Source organism: Carettochelys insculpta, chromosome 3 (assembly GCF_033958435.1).
Source record: "Carettochelys insculpta isolate YL-2023 chromosome 3, ASM3395843v1, whole genome shotgun sequence".
NCBI classification, from domain to species: domain Eukaryota; kingdom Metazoa; phylum Chordata; order Testudines; family Carettochelyidae; genus Carettochelys; species Carettochelys insculpta.
In genome coordinates, this window is record NC_134139.1 from 163,594,535 (window position 1) to 163,620,094 (window position 25,560).

General features: G+C 40.0%; 1 protein-coding gene across 18 annotated transcripts in view; it reads right to left on the reverse strand.

Moving 5' to 3' along the window:
- Window positions 1–25,560, reverse strand: part of MLIP (muscular LMNA interacting protein) — a 163,461-nt gene that overhangs the window by 13,044 nt on the left and 124,857 nt on the right. For 7 of the 18 annotated variants that reach the window (XM_074991152.1, XM_074991143.1, XM_074991144.1 and 4 more), the window contains one exon: window positions 19,066–19,191. The exons of the other annotated variants lie outside the window; for them this stretch is intronic. In XM_074991152.1, coding sequence (XP_074847253.1) covers window positions 19,066–19,191 — 126 coding nt within the window. The remainder of the gene's footprint in view (window positions 1–19,065; window positions 19,192–25,560) is intronic. 18 annotated transcript variants of the gene reach the window in all.

Consider the following 25,560-nt stretch of genomic DNA (forward strand, 5'->3'; position numbering starts at 1 on the left):
TATATTTCTATTAGAACTCTTTTTTTTCAAGTGTAGGACAAGGCCATTCTGCTCTTGATTTTAGCAACACTGTGATCCACTCCCACATGATATTCTCATGAGCACTGAGAAGATTTGTTATCAAGAGGACAGCAATCTATTGTTTTCCATGTCCACTGAAGTCAGGACAAAAAGTAATGTGACCTTAATTCACAGGAGAGGAAATTTAGGTTGGATATGAAAATCTTTCAAGAAAAAGGCTAGTTGAGCATCAGAATAAGCTTTCAAGGAAGGTTGTAGACTCCCCATCATTGAAGATTTTTAAGAACATGTTAGACAACCATTTGTCAAGACTGCTCTAGATATACTTGGCCCTTTCTCCAGTGAAGGTGACTGAACTAGATGACTTCTCAAGGTCATTACCAGCCCTACATTTTCTATGATTTTACTGTAAGGGTTCTTCATAGACTAAATGTAATCATCAGTGGGAACTACATTTCCTGCTATCTCTTGGGCTCTTAAATATGAATGGTTCTGCTCCCTGGAATGGTACTGCTATGCTGGAAGGTTTAATGATCACCCTCTTATGGCTCTTTAATGTAGAGACACTCTCAGAAATCATTAAGGTCCATGGGTCTGGTAGCTACTCCCTAAATAGAAGGAGTAATTAAGCCTAGGTTTCAGTTATAATCAGAAAAAATAGGAAACCACAGAGATTTTGCACAACATCTGTGCAACCAGCCCTGTGGTTTTAGGGGTTGATTGCAAACATAAGAGTTAGGACAGGGATTGATTACCACTGTGAATGTCTATGTGCACTAGAAGTGATAGACAAGGGTAGTAGTCATGAGTATGGCCCTGGGAAGATGCAGAGAGACAGACCTTCTTTTGGACACAGAAATTACTGGACAGGTAAATTGGATTTGCTAATAAGGAAACTGCCTGCTGTTTGTTTGCCCACAAATGCCAAGCAATGCCAGAAAGAAACACACACAGAAATATCATGACAATAAGCCTTAACATCCTCTGGCAGCCACAAGCTCAAATGTGTAAAGGACATGTAACTAAGAATTTCGCCTGCTTTAGCTCTATTTTAGTTGCTAGGTCAACTATGAAGTAATTGTGCTGGATTGTAGAAAAAAATATAATTAAAAATATTTGCCTACAGGGTCCTAAAGTTAAATTTTGATATTTAAATGTTGAATTTTTTTAAAAAAGAAGCCCTCTCCTAGGACCAAAAGGAACTTGTGTGATGCCAGGAAAAAGAAATAATTTTCCATGGCAACCATGAAATGCAGTTTCCATTCACAGCAAAAAAGATACCAATTCCTGGTATGATGTCATGAAACAGAATTTCAGCTGTTGTGGGTAAACACTGCTGAGCTCATTACATTACAGCAGGGGTGCAGCATGAAAAGCACTTAAAGGTTCCTTTAAATACTTTCTGTACATACTAAGGTCTCAGCCATGCAGTTGGTTATGCCAGGCACATCCCTGTGTCTATGCAGACGCTCACTGACTTTGAAGGGGTTCTAGTCAGGTTCAAGTTGCAGCATCAAGCCTCGCACATGCTATGTGACTATAATCAAAGAAGGGAAAATTCACAGTTTGCAGGTCTGCATCATACATAGACCCTGCAATCTTCACTCACATAAGTCATATCTGAGAAGGTATCACAGGGATCTTCAGATGCTCTGCATGTCTTTGAAGAGCAACATTGTCCCATATCAAATGTTGGGATTATGCTAGTAAAGACTGTAAGTTAAAGGGAGATTTTCATAGGTACAAATAGAAGTTAAGTGCCCAACTCACATGGACCAAAACTTGCATAGGAGTCTGAGAGGCAGTGAGAGTTGGGCATCTCTCCTTCCTCTGTGTCTGTGACAATCTCCACCCCTCCCCCCCACTCGCCAATGGATAGCTCATCACTCTCTCCTCCAAGATTGCTTCTCGTTTGTCAACATCTAAAACTTTTTGGCCAATTAATTTAATCCAACTTTGTCTCCATATACATAAGAGCTGAATGAGTCTTTAGACAGGAGTGCTACTGGAACGCCCTTTTAACCTGGGACTGGAAGGAAATGGATTGACTCATTTTTTAATATATCAGGAACAGAAACAATTTCAGAGGTTGTAAAATCATCACAGTGGACCCCAAGGCAGGATCCAGCTATTGGAGAAGGGTTTTCATTAGCAGAAGAATGAGCAGCAAAATGCTGAGCTGGTAGCATCTCTCCTTGGCATTCTTGACTCAGCAGTTACTTGGTATAACTGAGGGTTCTCTCTCTTGTATTAAACAGGGAGTCGCTCAGGGCTGAATAAAGGCAACCCAGTATCCTAGGCTCACCAGCACACGGCCACTCATCACTCTACTTCCCTGTCCGACCATTGTGCCATGGCTCTAGCCTTTCATTGCCACTCTCTTCTCTGGAGATACAGGGCAGCAAAAGAGGTCTCCTTTTCCTTTCCAGAAGCAATGAAGCCTATTTTCTATCCTCTCCAAGAGACTCCTGGGTGTCAATAGGGAACATGCCATTACTTGATCTAGTAAGTTGGGTTGTATCTGCTTATCTGGGTGGATTGAGACAGCTATACTCTTCTGCATCCACAGAACCCTTTGGGTGGTAGGGACCCCCAGAGCAGTGTGTGACCCTAGAGAGCTTCAAGGACAGCTCACAGAGCTATTGTTTCAGGCTTTGTACACACATCACTGCATTGGTTACACTCAGGTCACACATTACCTCCCCCACCCCCCCAAACAATGACAAGGACCAGAAATGTTTTTGTTTTTTTTTAAATGAAAGCTGAAGATGAGATAATCAGATGACTCCTGGATTTGAGGACCTATACACAAGCTTGAACTGCTGGTGACTTAATCCACCCTGGATATCACTTAGAGGGGAAGAAGAAGAAGAAAAGAGAAGTAGACAGCACCAGTAAGGGTAGCAGGAACCTCATCTTACTTTGGAGCAGTAATGAAACCAGCAGTGCTGGTGGACACAGAGTACAGCTAGAGCAGAACCAATTTATGTAGAATAGGAAACCCATCCTTTTTAGGACTAGTTGTACAGGAATGGGATGAAGGAGCAAAGACTCTTTCCCCCTCTTGCACTAGCCTGTGAGAAATACAGCCCCTGCAGTTCCCTAGCATTAGAGCTAAAAAATAGAAAAGCAAATAAACCTGTCAAATCTGTTATGAGTCTATCAGCCTAAAACCTCATGGCTTAGTATTAAATTGTGTGAATAATAACTAAAGTCTGTATTAGCATTGTGTTTGGCTATCAGCTAAGGCCCACCCCTGTAGCTGGATCCACATGTATACAGAGATATACCTTCCTGTACAGATTCAGTTGAAGGGTCAGAGCCAAGAATAGAATTAACTTTGCCTCTTGCCTGCCTAATCAACACATTATTAATCCCTGTATCTTTGTTAATGTTGCTCAGATAAAAACACCTGCTGTCTGCATGTGCCCTCAGTCTACCAATGAAATGATAAGCACTCTAAAACTCACCAAAATCTAGCAGAGCAGGCACTAATCCACAGAAGACTGATTATCTTGTTTTTCATAATGCTAATTTAAAAGGAAATTCCTTTGCTCTGAAAATTTATTTTAAATTTTTCTCAAAGAATGGAAACTGCTTTCACTGAAATGTCCTGCATTCTTTCAGTTGTGTAAATACAGTATATGTTGCTAAACATTTCTGGGAATAAGTCATTCCCTTTAGTGCAGAATCAAACAAAGTGCACTGGTAAGTCACTTTTGATACTGACCTTCTCTTCAGTGGCCGAGTTCATGTAATGCACTTAAACCGCAGTAGAAGAGAGTTACTGAGTCAGAGTCTGCCTACCTTTAGAATAAGCTGCAAGGGACTTTTCAGCTTAAAAAAAGGAGACTAAAGGGAGCTATGATAGAGGTCTATAAAATCATTACTGGTGTGGGAAAAGTGAATAAGGAAAAGTTATTTACGTGTCCCCTTAACAAAAGAATTGGGATCATCAAATGGAATTAACAGGTAGTACGTTTAAAACCAACAAAAGGAAGTTTTTTGTTCACGCAGTGCATAGTAGGCCTGTGGAACTTCTGGCCAGAGGAGGTTGTGAAGAGCAGGACTTTAACAGGGTTCAAAAAAGAACTAGATAAATTCATGGAGTCCATCAATGGCTGTTAGCCACGACTGGTAGGACTGGTATCCCTAGACTCTGTTTGGCAGCAGTTGGAAACGGAGCAGAATTGCTTCCATGATTACCTGTTGTGTTCACTCCCTCTGGAGCATCAGGCATTGGCCTCTTTTGGCAGACAGGATACTTAGCTGGATGGATCTTTGGCCTGACCCTGTGTGACTGTTCTTATGTTCCGAAGAGCCATCCTTTTGTCAGAATTATATGAAGGCAACCAAAGTCTCACTCTTCATTATTCACAGACACAAAATACTTACCAACCAAGGCAAGTGAGCACACACTCATCCAAAGACTGTTAAATTCAATAGAAATAATACAATTGACTTCCACAGGAGTTGAATTAGGTCTCCAGAGCCTCAGCACAGATAAATAGCAAAACCCACAACATAACCATCTATGAATAGTGACATAGTTATAACTTAGTATTCCTCATTTTGGAATTGCAATTCAGGGCACTGCTGAAATGCCTACAGTAGACAGAGAGCACCAGAACAGCAGCAACATTTTGCAGTATCACTGGGAAAAGGAACGTGTACATTTAGGCCCTAATCCTGCAAATGGTAATGTATATGTTCAGTTTCAGGTAGTCTCTGACTTTAACACAATTACTCAAGTGCTAAACATAAGTGTTTGGAGGATGAGGCCCAAAGGATGTTTACTCATACAGTAGCTGAATATTTTACTGTCATACTACTGGATGTCTTCATAGCTCTTGTGATCCATTTCCTGAGACATAAAATAAAAGTAACAACCGAGTGAAAAGGGATTAGAAAAGAACAAAATGGAAAAGAACAAAATGGTTTATCTCCCCTATGCTGGAGATAAAGATTTACATTGACATTGATAAGAATTTTGCCTGGGACAATACTATAGGATTTATTCCATGGAGTATAATTTCACACTTTCAGTATTTATTACTATTTCAATATTTTTTCAGTGTAAAACACTTTGTTCATTATACTTCTTGTTCTGTAGCTGATACTATTCTGCTATATTTTACTTCAATGTCTTTGTTAAAATGTGCAGTTTTAATAAACTAAAATAGGTGTTCTTCAAGCAGACACCTAGTATAAATAGTAGCTGGATGATGTCTACAAGGGGATGCTCATTATTTTGAGAAATAAGGAAATATTGACCATGTCTGATGCGAACATTGAGATTTATTGACTCATGAGGTAAATTATTTATGTTAATTTTTCTGTAGTGATCTGAAGGTGTCTGGTAACAAAGATTAATTCACAAAAATTCACATTTCATTTTGCCTTGATCATTGTTTATTAGGCTGGCAAATAAAACTCATTGCTCACATCAAAAGAATTCAATATTCAGTCATGATTGTTCTCAAAATACTAGGCCAAAACTCCCTCTTATGATATAACTAGCATTTGTGAAACATGTTCTTTTAAAAATGCATTTTATTTAGAGACTGATAAAAACAAAATACACTCACAGCAGAAATACAACCAATAGCGTAGGAATAATTTAAAACCACCCTCTACCTTGAAGACTAGCTGTTCAGGTAATATAAATTGGTCAAATCGGCTGTCTCAATTTACGGTAAGTGAAGATCTACTCCTCATTTTTTTTTAAGTTTCTTTAAATAATAAACTAAATTGAAACTGATGGTCAGCTTGCTCTGATATTCTAGAGAAAGGAAGGGTATTCTTCCCCACAAATTTCAACATTAACAAATCATTTTTGCTAAGTACTCCACTTTCAAAAAGTCTGATTCACTACCCTGTTACATTAATTATGTCCTGGTAAAATTTTATTGGTTTGCGTAAAGTTACAATAAAATTGGTGCAATGGAGTGGAGAGTCAGACCGCATATTTATTTACTTTGGGAAAGCACCAGATTGCACATGAGAGCCAGGATTACTATTATTGTTCTAGACATTGTGTGTGTGTGAGAGAGAGAGAGAGAAAGAGATACATCCCTGTCCAAAATGGATAAACAGCAGGAAGGCAAACAGAAGCACAAAGTGGTGAACCATCTTTTGCTCACAATCATACATCTGGTCAGATGCAGAGCCTAGACAGAACTCAGGTCTCCTGACTATTAAGTCAGTGCCATATGAACCAGAGAAACCAATTTTAAAAAACCCTTGTCTTTGATAGAAAACTCCTCTCCATCACAAATAAAACTTTTTAGCATGCTGCTCAATTCTTCAACATGTCTGAGGACAGGCTCAGCATGGGGAAGGAGGAATGCGGCTTAAATAAAAGAGAAGCAAATGGTCAAAAATAAAAAATTATAAATATCTCTATAGCAATATGAGAAACTTATAAACTAAAAAAAAATAGATGAACTACCATGCCTGGCAGTGGAAAAGGACTTTGATGTAACAGAAATCACTGACAAATGGGCTACATCTACACTACAGTGTGATTTCGAAAGGCGAAATATTGAAAGCGAACATCTAGATGCAAAAAGTAGATTGAGCCTCCAATCCACCTTTTTGAAAGGCCCAGGCACTCTTTAGAAAGACCGTGTCCACACAACAACATGCACCCTTTCAGAAGAAGGAGCCAGGAAACAGTGCAAACAGGGTCACATGGAGGACAAGTACTTCCAGGCCCACAGCCAGCTGCTCCCTTAAAGGCCCCTTCCCAGGCACCCCCGCTCTGCACACACTGTGGGTTGCTTTGCAACACAGAGCACTGCAGACCCTGTGCACAGAGCGAAGCCCTTCTTATGCAAATCTTCATGGACCCACTGCAGCTCCCTGAGAGAGACACCCTCAACAACCTGGTGCACCTGCTGGCCACAGTGGTGTTCGCTGCCCTGTACTTCCTCCAGCAGCTGACCCCTCCTGCCACAGTCCTGCAGGCCCATGCCTTGGGGCTCCTTCCATGCCACATCCCCCATGCCACCCAGCGCCTGTGACACTATCCCACCAGCGCCAAGTGGTGGGACCATGTGGTGATGGCTGAATGGGACGATAACCACTGGCTCTGGAATTTTCAGATGACAAAGTGGACATTCCAGGAGCTATGGCACTGGCTTGCCCCCACCCTCCAGCACATGGTGGATGTGGCCCGCTCTCCTCCTGGAGAAGAGGGTCACCATCATGATCTGGAAGCTGGCCACCCTGGACAGTTACTGGTCAGTCAACTACCAGTTTGAGGTGGACAAGGCCACCATCAGGGCTGTCCTCACAGACATAAGGCATACTTTAGTCACAGGCCCAGCATAGAGAGGAAGGATGGGTTCCCAGGCAAAGAGAGCCATTGGGGACTGCGGAAGTGGGCCCACAGGGGACCCTGCCATGCACTCACAAATGGCTAGAACAGAGTGAGAAAATTCTGGCAAGAGAAACACACTCTTTTGAATGTACAGGGACACAAATCCCAAGCTGTAAGGATGTCAAAATGCAGCGAGAACTATAGCACCAGCCCTTCAGACCAAGATTAGGATACCGGATGCCCAGGTTCCAGAGAGATGATCAACAGTGAAGTTGAACAAAATGCTAATAACAGGAGACTTCAACTAACCATATGTAAACTAACCATAATGGCACAATGGCCAGAATTTAGACAAGCTATTTTAATTGCTTCTTGGATAAATAGATCTAGAATCTGGAGAACATATTCTCAAACTAGCTCGGAGTCACACAGGAGTTAGTTCACAAAGCATCTTTAGCTGAACCACTACAAGGGATCTGAAGCAAGGGGAAACCTAGTATAACAGAACTCTGCCTTGCCAGGCCTCACCCGGCTGCCCAGGATGGGTAAATCAGCCAGCACAGAATCAGGCTCTACTTTGGCTGATGGCTTTATTCCAGTGAGACATTCTTCTCCCTAGGGGCCAGGATCTATCCATAGATCATATCTAAGATAGATTCTCAAATTGCACCTTTCAGTGTAGATTTGATATCTTCCTTTGAATCTATATGTATCACATTCATATGACAGGCGGCTAGATAAATGCTGGTATATTTAAATGAAAAATGTAAGAAAATATATTATGCATGAGTGTTGGTGAAGGCGGAACTGACAAAAATAGGAAAACTTCTACATACAGCACATGGCCACCATTTTGAACCTGGGTACTTAAGGTTACACTGCAGAATCTGTTAGGCACCCAGTTAGAAGAGGCCCAATTTTCAAAAATACTAATGTACCACAAGTCCCAATAAATCTGGTTGGGAGACTGGAACTCCCACGAACACACTAAAAAAGTAGCCATATAGATAGCACCTTAGAGTTGCAGTTTGGGCTGGAGCTGGGGATCTGAATTCTACCCCCTTTCTGGGCTTCATCAGCTGAACCCCCATCCCAGCTGTAACACCTATACAGCTACTTGTAACATGAGTGCAGATTAGTCAGTCCAGGCAGGGTGGCTCGCTGACATAAGCTACCTTGAAGTACTCTAAGAGCTGCAAGTCCTTCACATCTTTGAAGATTAGGTCACTTTAATTCAACTGCCTAAAAACAGATGTAGAAACCTAACTTTAGTCACCAAACTTTGAAAATGTTGCTCTTTACTAATAGCTACCGTTCACTCGTGTAAAGTAAATCCTTATCTCAGAACTCTGACAACACAAGCATTCTGCTTTGTATTTTTACAGGTCGGGCACAGAGTAACCTCACTGTGAAATAGATACGATAGAAACAAGCGTTAACAACTATTTTGAAATCCTGCTGCTCTGGACTCATGAGGCACTGGAGGTACTGTAAAGCACCATTTGCTTGGCGGAGGCATTGTTTTTTTTTTTGCAGGGAGGTGTTTTTTTGTTAATTAGCAATTTCAGTTGGAATTTTTGGCTAAATTAGAAAAGTCCATCTGCCGTAGAAATTCAGGGAAAATAGACTGTGTGCTATGTTCTTAAGTAAAGGAAATAATGAAAAACAAGGATGTCTATTTTACAGGTTGAACTCCTCTCATCCAGCAAACTCTAATCTGGCATAATTTTAGTTAGCTGAATAACCACTTATGGGAGTGGCCAAGTTTCCCATAGTCCCATAAAGTTTGTTTACAGCCACCATTCCTGGCTCTCAGAGTTCTGTGCTATTATTTAATTGTAATTTACCCTTGCATGTCTTCTAGAGCCCAGTAATCAACGGAAGTGTTGGTAATGCTGCTAGACAATATGACCTCCCGTGGTCCAGCAAATTCTCTCATCTGGCACCGGTTAGGTCCCAAGAGTGCCAGGTTAGAGAGGTTCACCCTGTAGGAAGCATCCAAAAATAATGGATGCGTTCAATGAAGCCACTTGTTCTTCATATTAATAAGGATGGAGTAACTGATTACTTAACTCTCTATCACAGTCTTATTTCTTTTCAAGCTTTGGGCTTTTTATGTTCTCTAGAAATGCCTTTGCTGTTGTTTAGGGACCTCAAATTCCCACATGAGCGCAAAAGATTAATCCTTTTCCTATGATCATATGAACTAATCATTAAATTGCCACCTTGTGAATCAGCAACCTTGAAAATATTATGCTGTGTAAGTAAAAATGTCTGGAAGTCTTAGCAAAACTTTGACTACCAAATATTTTTATCTGAGGATTTTTTAAAGTCTATATAAATCTAGTTCCAGCACCTATGGGCCCATCACCTCTCAAAACATAGAGACATTGTCCAAATCCACAACTGAACCCCATCCACTTTTAAATTTTTTCCAGTGCAGCAGAAGAATCGTGAATTACATCATGCATAATACGAGACAACATTGGCACAGAAGGCTCACCTTATTATACAAAGCATTGCAACTGTAAGGCCTATAAGAACCTTCATGACCATCACTTAAGATGGAAGACAAATGACTGAAGGGCCCAGGGGTTAGACAGTCTGCATGGCAAATGGACTGTGGATATAGTGGGGACTTAGTTGGAGGGATTGGTTTAGTTAAGAACATAAGAACCAAAGAATGGCCATACTGGGTCAGACCAAAGGTCCATCCAGCCCAGCATCCCATCTGCTGATGGTGGCCAATGCCAGGTGCCCCAGAGAAGGAGAACAGAAGACAATGATCAAGTGATTTATCTCCTGCCATCCATCTCCTGCCCTTGTTCTGAAGGCTAGGGCACCATACTTTATCCCTGGCTAATAGCCATTTATGGACCTAACCTGCAAAAATTTATCAAGCTCTTTTTTAAACCCTAATAGAGTCCTGGCCTTCACAGCCTCCTCGGGCAAGGAGTTCCACAGGTTGACTGTGCGCTGTGTGAAGAAAAATTTCCTTTTATTAGTTTTGAACCTACTACCCATCAATTTCATTTGGTGTCCCCTAGTTCTTGTATTATGGGAAAAGGTAAATAATTTTTCTATATTCACTTTCTCCACACCATTCATGATTTTATATACCTCTATCATATCGCCCCTCAATCGCCTCTTTTCCAAACTGAAAAGTCCCAGTCTCTCTAGCCTCTCCCCATATGGGACCCTTTCCAAGCCCCTAATCATCTTAGTCGCCCTTTTCTGAACCTTTTCTAATGCCAATATATCTTTTTTGAGGTGAGGAGACCACATCTGCATGCAGTACTCAAGATGTGGGCGTACCATAGTTTTATGTAGGGGAAGTATGATATCTTTTGTCTTATTATCGATCCCTTTTTTAATAATTCCTAACATCCTATTTGCTTTACTAACTGCCGCTGCACACTGCGTGGATGTCTTCAGAGAACTATCCACTATAACTCCAAGATCCCTTTCCTGATCTGATCCCTTTTTCTTCCTTTTGAAGATTACTAATGAGGAGCTGAATTGAATATTCAGCACCTCATTAGCATTAGGGCTCTTCCAGCAGCGGCGCTTCAAAAGTGCTGCTTTCAAATACACACAGCTCAGCACACCTACATGGGGGTCCTTTTCAAAAGGACGCTGCACCTTTCGAAATCCCCTTATTCCTTTCAGTGGAGGGGAATAAGGGGATTTTGAAAAGTGCAGGGTCCTTTTGAAAAGGACCGCCGTGTAGCCGCGCTGAGCTATGAGCGTTCGAAGGGGGCGCTTTCGAAGCGCCATGGCCGGAAGTGTCCTAATGCTAATGAGGCACTGAATATTCAATTCAGCACCTCATTAGTGATCTTCAAAATGGCCTTTTACATGTCCATTTCGAAGTTTTGGCCAAGTGTGGCCACAGCCATAAAGTTTCCATCAGGGCGCATCTACACTTGCATTCCTGTTTCGAAAGAGGCATGCAAATGAGGTAAATCAAAAATGCAAATGAGACAAATTTGCATATTTTGGCACCTCATTTTGCATATTCTAATTTCAAAAGGGCTTCTTTCAAAAGAAGAAAGCCAGGGCAGACACTGTTCTTTTGAAAGTAAACCCCATCTTCAAAAGAATCCTTCTTTTCATTAAATAAAGGGAAGAAGGGTTCTTTCAAAGATGGGTTTACTTTCGAAAGAGCAGTGTCTACGCTGGCTTTCTTCTTTCAAAAGCAGCTCTTTCGAAATCAGAATATGCAAATGGTGCCAAGTATGCAAATTTATACCTCATCTGCATTCTCAATTTACCTCATTTGCATGCCTCTTTTGAAAGGAAGTGTAAGACGCAAGTGTAGACGCACCCTCAGTATCATTCTGAATGCTTAGTAATCACGAGGCAGGATATACATGCATGAAGCTTCCCTCCTCAATGCTTTCTGGTTTTTAATCCAAAACACAGAAAATGGATTTTATGAGCTCTTTGAAGCTGACACATTTAATATCACTTTAAATGATTCTCCAAACATTTTTATGGATGCAGGCGGCTACGCTTTGGGGACAAAAATCTCAGTCATGTTTTGCCTCTTATGAGAGATCTAATCTCTCCAGCATCTCCTCCTCCCACTCATCTTCCAGTCTAATTACTGAGCTGGAACTCCAATAAGGCCATCAAAGCACTCCCATTTCCAGTGCCTGGAGACTCCATTGAACAGGATTGTTTGTAATTATAGCAGTCAACTCCAGGGCAAGATAATATACTAGTTATACATAATGTAAAGACAGAAGTATAATGAGTACAGAAAAAACTAATGGATATTGGATCCAATAGAAAATAAAAGCAGTCAGAAAAGTACAAGAAAAATAGACACCTGGCAGATATCAGCGTTTGCCAAAAGCACAAGCTGCAGTCTTTGTTTCAAATGAAGTTTCATTCCTCTCTGATTCCATATGATTACAAATGGGTTTACTTTTAAAGATAAAGGATAGGACTGGTCTTATTTTTAATACTCTTATTTATAAAGAGTTGTGAAAGCTTAGCGTTCTCTAAGACCTGTTACCAGTATAGTATATTTCCAAAGAAAAGCCATCAGAATTCAATCCTCCGTTGGAACCTATGGTGAAGTCAACTTCTTAGCAGCAGCACAAAAATATATTTGCTACTCACGCTTTCAACTTAATTTAAAATCATTTTTATTTCTGATGTTCTTTTCAACGGGGCATGTCCACAGCTTAATTTGTTATTAGGAGATCATGGTCCATTTCATAGCTGCTCTATGAGAAAAAGGCTCTATCCAGTTTGCATTCTAAATCATGCATGTGAATAATACGTATCTACAGATGGAAAAAATTGCAGACAGTCCTTGAACAGCTGCATAAGACATGGTATTAACCAGCTCATTATACCCATAAAGATCTTAGCATCCACAAGCTCTGTCATTTAATACTTTCATTAAAGTTGAATCCATCATTCATTAGCATCTGAAGATGTAAATAATCACACTCCCTTACAAACTTTAAAGCAGCCTTGCAGAATCATTGTTAAAATGTACCAGCCAAAGAGCAAAGTCTGTTCCCTTGATAAGAATAATGAAAAAAATTGTTGTCTGTTCAAACATCAAAAACTTCATGATGCATTTAATGGGCATATAGAATATTTTAATATTTAAAAGCTCAGAAAACACAGGCACTGAACACTGCTCCCTGCAACCTGTTTGTTCGGGTGGCCACCCAAGAGAGAGTCAATGGCGTCCAGCTGATTAGAAGAACACTCACAGCCATCTGTATGTGTTTCTGCTATGGGCACATATCCACACAGGCCTTGGTGCACTTAAGAAAATGTATTCCAAACATGGATGGAAAAGATTAGAGAACAGTGGCTCTGAACTTTAGTTTTTTCCACAATTAATAGGCCCATATAAAAATAAAATCTGTCTTTTCTGAAGAATATATAACTTTTCAGAAGGAAAAAAGTAAATTAATGATATAGTCTCTGATTCAATAGATGAGCGGCGATAGTGCTTCAAGGAACAGACTCTACTAAAAGCTATGCTTCTCTTCAAAACAGTCCATCAGAATGAGCCATTACAAGAAAAAGCCAAAAAATTAATAAAAAAAGTTTTTTCCCTGAATATATACATTTTATTGGTACATAGGTATACAGGCAAGATAGACTCATTGGTAAAACGAACTTCACCCATTTGTAGAAGTCTACATCTTTTCCAGATATTTTAACAAATAGGGGAGCTGCATTTAATTTAGCCTGGCCATATTGTCAGCACACTATCTCAACATTGCCAAAATGCAAGTTCCTTCCAAACACAACAAAATATTGTTCTCCTACTTTACATAATATGACCCTATAAACAGAGACTCTCAGGTAACAGCAGAAGCCAAATAATGGAAAAAAAACAGGCAAAACTGCATGAAATATGCTGAAAGTAAAAACAAAATTTAGAATTTTTGTTGCAGAGGCAAAGATATTTCCACATGGAGCACTTTTGCCTGTCCCAATGTCAGTGGGGGGCAGGGGAGGAAACAAAACCCTGTTCTGTCATACAAGCTATAAGATCCAGACAGGGAGGAGGAGCTGAGGGTCACCAGATACAGCTGGCTGCCTCATTAAGTCTCAAACTGCATGTCACCCACACGATCACCAGCGCCCAGTATCAAACAGGGAGGCATGACTGGAAAGGGAAAGTGGCAGTGAAGGTGTCTAAGAAAAGTGAGACGAGAAGCATAAATTCAATTGGTACCATTTAGACCACTATTTGCTATCTGCTCTTTAGCTCATAGCAACAGCTCCTCTTAACCACATTCACTACTTGAATCGGTCTCTGACCCCTCTCCCCCAGGGGCTGGAGCTTTGCAAAGTATCTCTACAGTAGGGACCCCAGCCACTCCTTCAGGGCTCCCTCCCCTGCTGTTTCTGAGCTAGCACTGCTCTGATTCCTGCTCAGGTATTTGCTCTGTCCCTCCTTCACCTCTCCTGCCACCCACCCACTCTCCCCTCATCTTCCACCTGTGAGGGTTTTTAAAGGCTTCCATCAAGCCAGCAGTGAGGTCAGCTGGCATCAGTTTCCCTGACCCTGATCCCTCTCAGCTCCTTCTGATTGCCCTGCTGCTCTCTGCTTGTATTTAGCAGGTCTTTTTGTCTGCCATTTGCCTGATTCATTAGAACTCTTTGGTCTGTCCTAGCAGCTTGTGGACTTCCCTTTATCTGATGTACGCAGAAGAGAATGTTGGTATAACTTGGGAAGGGCAATGTGAGGAGACTGTGATACTGCAAAGGTAGGGAAGGAATAAACCAAGATGGAAAACAGGAATATGAACCTTTCTAAGAATGAAATTAAAGATTTCCAAAGCCCCCAATTTCCATTGAGAAGGGAGCAAGTGAAGGTCAGTAAAACTTCTTTGTTTTCAATTATATCAGAATAATTTTGTGAGATTCTGTCTCCTGTAAGAAATTCTGTAAAGAGTTACAGATTTGAGCAAGCAAAAATGGTCATCAGCATCACTGTGTAAAAAGCTATTTAACTAATGTGACAGTAAGTTTAAAAAAAAAAAGTGAAATAAACCAAAGATTTCACTGATGAGGACATTAAAAGAAGTTCCATGTATGGAAAAAATATGAGGAAATAAACATGGGTTTTCAACAATATTTTAACAGCCAAGGAAATAAAAGGTGAGAGAGATCAGTTCCTGACATCAAAGAGTAATCTAGTGAATTTGTACAAGTAGCAATGGTTGAATATTAAAAACAAAATCTGAAATTATTGACTACATGTACTAAGTTTAAGTCACTATGTTTCAGAGGTGCAAGTTATTCATATGTATTTAGCCAGCTCTGGATTTTTTTCAGAAAATGTTTGAAAATCTAAAAAATTAAATGTTGGCTCAAATGACCATTAGTCTGAAAAGTCACGTGGATAAATGGTGTTCTCCTGATTTATTGATGGACTTCAGTAGAATGATGCCAATTGACACTAGCAGAGGATCTGGTACTCTCTTACAATAGTATAACAAGCCTCAACTCTCCTACTTTTCCATATGCTGCCAACCCATCCCCCATTGTGCTTCACAATTAAGCACTTCACAATTAAAGATCCCTGGAAAATTACAAGTCTTTTACAGTAGACATGGTATTTCATATGCCATGATGAACATGTTGACTTTATCATCCATTTAAAATATACTGACATCTGCTTGTACACTGAGAAAGCAAAATTTAGCATTCATCATGAAATATAGCCTCTTCCTTTTGATAAATTCAGCAGTCTATTTTTTTTTTAGAAAATAACTTTGATCATTTGGTTTTGCTTTAGTTTTATGTTCCCCTTTATCAAATAATCCTATTTCTATATAGTTTTGTTAGTTTTAACCAAACTTCTGAAATATTATTGCAAAAATATTACTTAGAGTTATGCAAAACATTGCACAGAGATATAGCTTGGTTTCTGTGATGTAGGTCAGCAAATCCTGAATGTAAAATTCTGTTTATTTTTTTTAAAAACAAATAAACATGTCCCTAGTGATTATAAATTAGAGATACATAAATGATATTATATGCTTCTACATCATGCAGAATAACTTTTGGAACCACATGCAGCCAGCTTGCTGATAAATTGATGACTCAAAGGGCCTTCTTCATAAGGGGTAAGATTCTCAGATATGCTCAGCATTGACCTAACTTTGCTCCTATTGAAGGCAGTAATAAAATTCCTAGGCTGCTTCCACACATGCCACTTTTTCCAAAGGTGTCAAGCTAATAAACAGCCCAAAAATGCTAAAGAGGTGCAGATGTAAATTTCTGGCACCTCATTAGCATACAGTCACCTCTAAGATCAACCAGTAAAGGAAATCATGTATTCCTCTCTGCAAATAACTACCTCCACCTCCTGTGGGCCTGTGCCTATAGGCACAATAAAGGCTATGTATCTATATAACGCTGACATTAAGATCAAAACCATTGTCTGAGGTGTAATGAAGACTAAAGAAAACAGATTAAAGGATATGCTACAGAAAAATAAACTTAAATTGGAAATTTTGCCATTGACAACAACTGCTGTCCACTGAGAACTAAGCATATTTGTCTCATTAAAAACTTACTCCTATCCATAAGGGTGTTCAACCTTTAAAATAATAGTTATAAAGCAGAAAGGAAAGGTTGGCTACTTGCAGAGAAGGATATGGTGCTGAGAAGAGCTTGCTGAAAACAGGATGTACAACACAACAGTTTTTTGTCAGAAAACACTATTTTGTCAAAACAAGTTTTTTGCGGAAATACAAAAATTTCATTAATACCTTTTCAGGTTCAGGATGAAACTTCTAGTCACAACCAGTGGAGGTAGAGGGAAGGGCTTGGGTACGGATGAGAGAGAGAGACTCAGCCTAAAGTATTGAGAGAGAGCGCACTCATGGGAGACCCAAATTCAAGTCCCTCTTCTGCCTGATTCTCTCATATTCCAGGTGAATGCTTTGCCATCAGGATTATTTGAGCATGGATCTCTCTTGTTAGACCTGCTCCACAACATATTGGTTGGTTGGTGAGAGAAACCTGACTCGATAGCCCCCTGGCTAGTGCACTTGCCTTTTATGTAGTTAGACAGAGCAGCTAACCACCTGACTATTCTAGAGTGGATCTCTCTTGCTCCCTCCATCCCTTTGTCTTTCTCTCATTTTTTCATTAAAATTTATGAAGGACTCAGTTTCATCCCAATGTGAAAGATGAAATAATTTTCTTAAAATCTCAGGAATGTTAGTGGTACAAGAAAACTTTCTTACCTATATCTAGAATCATAGAACCTCAACTTCGAAAGGATTACAAGAGTCATCTAGTGCTGCTTTCTACCAAGATGTAAGATTTCATATGGCTATCCAAACTCTTTCTGAAAGCCTGCTATGGAGGAGATTCCATAACTCCCAGGCAGTCTGTTTCATTGTCCTGCTGTTCTTACCATTAGGAAGTTTTTCCTGAGATTTAATCTAAATCTGATATACTCGAGTTTGAACCCATTGCCTCTTGTCCTACTCTCTTTGGCAAGAGAAAACAATTTTTCTCTATCTTTTTTATGGCAGTCTTTCAAGTATTTGAAAACCATTATCATGTCCCCTCTACTCACCTCTTTCCCTTCCTTCCGCCTTTCATCTAGGGCTTGCGTTCCATCCCTTTGATCATCTTTGTCCCTTACCTCTGGATCCTTTCCAGTTTCTCTACACTCTTTCTGTATAGCAGTGATCAAAACCGGGTGCAGTGCTTCATCTGAGGCCTAACCAGCCCTGAATACAGCAGTACTATTGCTTCCAGTGACTTGCGTGCTATGCCTCTTTTAAAACAATGCAGAACTGCATTTCCTCTGTCTGTGAGCGCGTGTGCAAGCAGCCCCATATTGTTGATTGAAGGTCCAAGTTTTGTTATTTCCCATGATCATCCAGCTCCAGAGACAAACTCTACATTTTATAAAGTAGCATTTCTGCTAACACGTGCAGAGGATGGTACAGCCCATTGATATTACAGACAATAGTCCAGATTTAGCTTTGATTTACAACTTTGCGATTCTTTCGGGATAGTGGAGTCACCAAGTGCAAATGAGAGTATAATCTGGCCTATTTAAGTATTTTTAACAGCAGAGCTTTTCAGTTAATATTTTTTTATTGCTAAAGTGATTAAAATGTGGTTAGAGGGCCCTAAAGCTAGGGAGAATTTAGTTATAAAGATGCCTTGCTCAAATTTTGTCTGGCAGGAGAATTGCTTAGCATTGTGATCCTCTACTACCCACCAGATGGATGATTCACAGCATACTGTGTAAGTTAATTGAAAGCTTTTCCATGAATTTAATAACATATTGAAGTAAGAATTTCATTAAAAACAATGCACCCAAACCCATATTTACCTATATATATTGATGCTTTTAAACAGTGGTCAACTCAAGATGATAAATAGTTCAGAAATGAAAAATATTATCACTACAAGGTGTTTAATGTCATTTAAAGTAGTATGTTTGATTGTGGAAGAGCAATTTGACTTTAAGTTGACATAACAAATTATCAAAACTATGGACTGGTTATTCATTCATTAAGTTGTTGTTTATGATGTCCTGGCAGATGGTTCTATAAAAGATTCTGTGAAAGGTTACAAAGCCTTTGAGTCCATGTCTTAAAAAATTACAAACAGATGTTTCAGAATGATCATGATCATAATTCATAAACATCCATACAAAGTCTATTTTCCCCTCTTTTAGAACTCACAAGCTGTGTCTACACCATAAAAAAAAAAAAACTTTGAAGTTGCTTACTCTGAAGTGCAACTTCGAAGTTGAGTGTCTACACACACCCTGCTTCAAAGTTAAACTTTGAAGTAGGGCACTATTCCATTCCCGGGAATAGAGTAAGGACTTCGAATTTGGGGTCCCTACTTCAAAGTTAATTTTGAAGTAAGGGAAAATGTGTGTAGACTCTCTGCTGGCTTCTTCGATGTAGTGCTTAACTGAGATTAACTTCGAAGTTAGTTCCTAGTGTAGACACACCCACAGAAAAGGAACTAAGCAACTGGATGATTCAAAATGGGACATCATCTGAGCTTGATACAGTTTTAATAGTTAAGTGTTTCAGTATATCTAGAAGGGTGGTATATATAATGCTGCTGTTCTGTACAAAATGTACAAGATTCCAAGCTTCAACTTCATCAGCTTCTTTGGAAACCGGCAACTACCCCAAATCCTGGGGAGAATGGAGGTGATGTTTACATAGAGCACTCACCTGCTCAGTCTGTGGATCTCTGGTTTCTTCAAAGTATTTTTTGAAAGGGTTTGGTTGATAGGATTCCTCCATTTTTAATAAGATTTTTGTTTTCACTGGTCCTGGACGAATAGCACCAGGTTTTGTCTAGTTCCATACGAGCAGGAGGGGGAAAAGAACAGAAGCATAAAAACATGATGTTGAAAATTTTATTTAGTTTTGGACATTCTAATTCCAGTTTTATTGAAGTTAACCAAGGACCAAAATCATTGACTGACCTTTTTTTATTTCAGAATATGGAGAAAGGTGACCCCAGTTGTCATTTTGAAATCACAAAGAGCTCTTAATTAACATCTGCTTATTATCAACTAAAGAATAGAAACTAGCCTGCCTGTCAAACTATTGTTTCTTGCCATCTCTTCCTAGCTGCTCAGCTACATCCTAATGACTTAATCAAGTCATGGATTATGTATAACCATATCTGTTTACACCCAGCAAATTGCAGTATGAACTTTTCAAAAAGACACCACATAACAGAAAGAAAACGCACATAATAGAAAAGGGTAAGAGCTGATATAAGTAGATTACCTAACTCCTGCACCAACAGGTGGTAGGCAAGCACTTATTCAAAAGGCCAGACAAACTCTGGACAAATACCATGTGAGCTTTCCCAGCATGTTAAACATGAGACTTAGTGCTCTGAAGCATTTCAAAGGGGATCAGAGCTCCAGCTGCTGGCTCTGCTAGTGTAGCGGTGACAGGAGCTCCAGACTAGTTTGAAATGCCAGGATGGGGGCAATTGCCCCCTTTGTACCCACCCCCATTGGCAGGCTGGGATCCTGTATTTGGAATAATTTGTTTTCAATTCATTATGTTTTTACAGTGATCAGACTTCGCTGTCTGGATGTAGGGCTTATTTAGTTATCTTTTTAAATCATTAGATGGTTTTGCGATTAGGCCAACTATTTCTTTATTTTACCACAAAAGTTTTTTTTCTTAAACATTAATGGAGATCTTAGCCCAGCTTCCTAGTTCATAAAGGCCTTGTTAGGGGCGTCTCCCATCCAGGACACTATTCTCCTAGATTACAGCCATTCCTGAACCTCCTCGGTAGCTGTCTATTTGGCCTTACCATGCTTTCCCACTTTGGTCTGTCAAACCAACTTGATATGTCAGATTTTATCACATCTTACAAGCAGTTCCTCATGCTTGTTTACAAGTAAAAGAATGGTTCTTTTACCTGCATTAGCTAGGCTAAGAGCAATTCAACCTTCCTGGGGTCTTGACTATGTAGAGGTCCCCCTTTGTGGCTCCAATAATTGCAATGGGACACCTGTGAAAGGGTCTGCATGTGATATGTAAAGGAAGTGGGAGGGGACTGAGGAGAAGGTGCAAGGCCACCTGCAGAAATGATGCTGACTCCTTCCTGGACTCCCTTTCCACGGGTGGGTTGTGAATGTCAACAGCCTTGGATTGAATTCAGAAGTATATTAGCCTTTATATGTCCAAAAGGCCCAGGGGAAGGTAATGACACAGTAACTTGTGTATACACTGATATTTGCACTCTGCTTTGCTGTCCCTGCCCTTAGATAAAGGAATCCAGGAGCTCACTGATTTAAGCACCAGAGTGGCAGCCTTTTACTTCCAGTTTATTTAATGGCTAGCTTCCTCGGACTCTCCACCCTGCAAGATCTTTACTGTTTCTCTCCTCTAGCCCACAAAGGAGATAAGCTTTGACTCTCACCTAGGTTTGTTGGCACTTGGCGAATTACAGCATCTAGATGTGCCTGTATTCTATAATGGTCTTTATAAAGCCTGGTGACTTCTGCAAAGTGCAGAGCCAAACCAGGTGTTTTCCAAGTTGTGACTTTTGGAACATTCACTGGGTTTTAACCCACTTTCTCCCATTGAAACGCTCACCTCAAAGAGGCTGTTTTTCTGCCTTTTAACAGTCTGGGTTCACCAAGATTTTTTACTTTCTTGTTTTATTTAGTTGAACTGGAAGTCAGTGACAGCTCTTGAGGTTCAGACCAGAATCCACCCTGTGTGCCTTTTGAATAGGTCCCTTTCTGAATTCCAGAGGGAACTTGCTCAGTGGGCTGCTTAGTATTTGCATAGGTTTGCAGGGGTTGTTCAAGGGGAATGTTCCCCTCACTAGCTATCTCCCCTTTTATGGATGAGGTTCGTGTGCAGCCAGACATCCTGGAATGTATTGGTGAATCAAACATGTTGAAGCAGCTTTTTGGCCCATGTGCCAAGGTGAGGCATTATGCCTTCCTCTCAGATATCAGATTCAACCTGCAGGACAGCCTTGTCCCCGGGTGATTGCATGTCCCTGGTTTTGAGGGTATTGTATAAACTTCCTCTTCCCAAGTACTCCTGCATCATAGTAACCAATCACTTTGTACACCATATTGGGCCCCTGGTGACTGCACAATGCCTCTTCTTTTTGGCTTCAGATAAGAGGTTTCACTTTTTACAATATCGTCCCCCTTTCGGTTTGCTTTTTGGGGTTTTTTTACTTGTTTTGTTTGTTTTTGGGGGTTGGTTTTTTTTGTTTTTGCTTTGTATTTTGGCTTTGCAGCTTTTCAGTAGTTTGGGAATGTTTTTCTCTGATCCCCTCTTGTCTCTCAGTGTGAGACGGTGTTCACATTCATCCTGTTTCCTGACCCACTTGACCCACTAATATTTTGCTGGGTCAGATGAAACTAGCCGTTTTGAAGTTGAACCAGAACAGAACAGCTGTGGTAAAATGCCATGGGGTAAGGCTGTTCAGCTCATGCAGGTCGATTTCCTTTTAACCTGGATACTTTTTTTCATTTGACCCCTGGTGCAATAACAGTATTTGAGTGAACTTCATGATGATGCTTTAGTGCTCTGTCTTTAATGTCCATTTAAGATGTGCTTATTTTTATACATATCTTTGTGTTTATATTGTAAGGTAAAATTACATGAAAATATTAAAAAATGTTATGTGAATATTGGTGGTTTCCATGTCTTCTCTTCCCCGCCCCCCATCTCCATTTTGATCATAACTTTAAGGAACAGAATCTGTTCTGAATACCCTATAACTTAAATAAACGAGTCGGGCAAAGGGTGAGAGAAAAAAGATCCATTTTCAGCTGAGGGAACTGTGGTACAGTCAGACTGAATGCTTTCCTGTGGTCTCTGGCTAAAAGGCAATGGCTTAAATTGATCAGATGCCCTGGCAAATCCCTTAAACTTAAGTCCACATATCTGTCAATTACCAAAGACATGGGAAAAGCTAGAATTTGAATAACTTAAAGGTAGACACAGCCCATACGTATCAATGATTTATATAAGACTGAACTAAAAAAAGTTGAACAATTATTTTATGCGGTACATAAAAGTACCAGGTGTCAAATGTGTTTTTTTTTTAATCCACAGTTTTTATTTAGCCTAAATTACACTCAGAATTCAACCCAAATACACAAAGAGTTTTGGTTTCCCATAAATAGCATTTTTGGAGAACTTACTGCATGAATGAAAGATGTCATCCAGCTATACATAAGAATATCTTACCAAATGGGAGAGAAAAGTAGGTGGATCCAGGGTTCTCAATACCATACGTCCTGGCTAGTCACATGTGCAAATGCACTAAAAAGAGCCAGTATGACAGTGGACTTACTCACAAGTTTTATGTAGTGTATGCTTAAGGACATTGTGCTGCCATAAGAATGGTCAAACCAGTTCTGACCAATGGTCCATCTAACCCAGTATCTTGTCTTCCAACAGTGGTTGGAACCAGATGCTTCAGCAGGAATGAACAGAACAGGGCAATTATTGAGTGATCCATCCCCTGCCATCCTGTCTCAGCTTCTGACAGTGAGAGGCTTACGGATATATGGCGCATGGGGTTGCATCTGTGACCATCTTGGCTAATAGCCATTGATGGATTATTTTCCGTGAATTGTTATAATTTTTTTTAACCCAGTTATGCTTTTGGCCTTCATAACATTTCCCTACAACCCTGGTGAACTCTCTATACTCCTCCCCTGACCCCATTCAGCAGTTAACTATTTATATCGCGGTGTTGCCAATTACACAGTCTTCCAACACCTCACCCACCCGCATCCAGTACATCTGAACATCTCCCCTAATTTCAGTTCCTGAGAAAAATCTTGGCAATCAGATCCACAGACTGACTATCATAGAATCACAGAACACTCGGACCAGAAGGGGCCTCGAGAGGCCATCAAGTCCAGTCCCCTGCCCCGACGGCAGGACCAACCACTATCTACACCATCCCTGATAGACATCTATCTAATCTGTTCTTAAATATCTCCAGCAAGGGAGATTCCACAACCTCCCCTGGCAACTTATTCCAGTACTTGACCACCCTGACAGTTAGGAACTTTTTCCTAATGTCCAACCTAAACTTCCCTTGCTGCAGCTTAAGTCCATTGCCTCTTGTTCTATCCTCAGAGGCCAAGAAGAACAAGTTTTCTCCCTCCTTCTTATGACACCCTTTAAGATATCTGAAAACCGCTATCATGTCCCCCCTCAATCTTCTTTTTTCCAAGCTAAACAAGCCCAATTCTTTCAGCCTTTCTTCATAAGACATGTTCTCCAGACCTTTTATCATTCTAGTTGCTCTTCTCTGGACCTTCTCTAATTTCTCCACATCTTTCTTGAATTGGGGTGCCCAGAACTGAACACAATACTCCAGCTGAGGCCTAACCAGCGCAGAGTAGAGCGGTAGAACGATTTCTCATGTCTTGTTCACAACACACCTGCTAATGCATCCCAGAATCATGTTTGCTTTTTTTTTTTTTTTTGCAACAGCATCACACTGTTGACTCATATTTAACTTGTGATCTACTAGAACCCCTAGATCCCTTTCTGCTGTACTCCTTCCTAGACAGTCTTTTCCCATTCTGTATGTGTGAAACAGATTATTCCTTCCTAAGTGCAGCACCTTACATTTATCTTTATTAAACTTCATCCTGTTTACTTCAGACCATTTCTCCAATTTATGCATTATGTGAAGTAGTACTTCATAAAGTATCACTTTATAAAGAATTTTACTGATAATTAAATTATCTATTTGAACAAAAATACAAGTAAGTAGGAGAGAGTAGAAGATATGGGCACAAAAACTGAAGTAAAATCCAGAGATTTTACAGCTAGCAGAGATTGACAAAACCGAACTAAATAACCTTCCTTCAAAAGGAATATGACTACAGTGTTTTAAATGGAGGAGGGTTTAGAAATTAATGTCAGCATTTGAGATTGTTGATTTGGGGGATACAAGTTTAAGTTATGGATGGGTTGGTAACTAATACTGCTCAAGCCCACCCCTAACTCAGTACCCCTCTCAGGTCCATCTCTTGTTTCAGTTAAGGTGGGCTATAAATAAAAAGGCTATGTTGGTTTTGTCTACTGTCCAAGAACAAGTTAAATAGAAAAAAAAAAAGTAAAACACACTCTTGTTTTGCTACATCTGTAATCCTGCATGATTTTAGTTATCCAGACAACCACTTATCATGGGTATGGCCAAGTTTCCCATGGTCCCATAAATTTTTTACAGCCACCTGTTCTGGTTCTCCATGTTCTGTGCAGTTATTTAGCTGTAATTTACCTCTAAATGTCTTCTAAGAGCCCAGTAAGATGTGGAAGAGTTGATAATGTACCAGACAATATTGACCTCATGGGCTCTGGCAAATTCTCTCATTCAGCACCAGTCAGGTCCCAAGGTTCAACCTGTGCAGGCTTGGGATGGCAAAATTATCATCCAACTACTGTACTGACAGAAGAACCCTTGTTCAGCTAATGGTCGTACACAACTATGTAATTAGAAGTCCATTGAGCTACCAGAAATTGTCAAGGATAAGCTGTCTTTACAGATGAAGTACCGCCTTTAAAAGCACATTGTAGCAAATGCTTTTAGGGCTGTATTTTCTAAAGAATGCTGACCTCAAATGCCCTGAGTCTCGTACTGTTGGCAGAGTATGACTCATCTGACTCATCAATTAGCAATCAGCATTTGAAATACATTATTAGCTACCTATCAAGTTCTGACAAAATCCTCTCTTCAGAAACAAAAGTCTGAGGTCTTCCTTTGCTAGCAGACAGCAAAGCTGACAGTATATAGAGTGCCCATAAGTAATCTGAGATTTCGCTTTGCCATGGAGCTACAATACCACCAACCCAAACTTGTAAGGTTGGAGTAATGGACAAGCATTATACTGATGTACTCTATAAGGAATGGATGCAGGCACTTATTCACCTATTGCTTTTTTCTATTATTATTAATAAATCACAATAGCTAGCTCTGTTACACTCCTTTTTCACCAGAAGATCTCAAAGTACTATCCAATGGAGGGCAGCTTCCTTTTCCTCATTTTACAGATGTTACATTGTTAAAATAAGCTCCGAGATATTAGCCCACAGGACAGTAGATAGAGTACAACACAGTTAAACATATACCTAAAGGTTCATAGTGTCTGAAGGATAGCCATGTTAGTCTGTAGCTTCACAGATAACAAGCAGTCA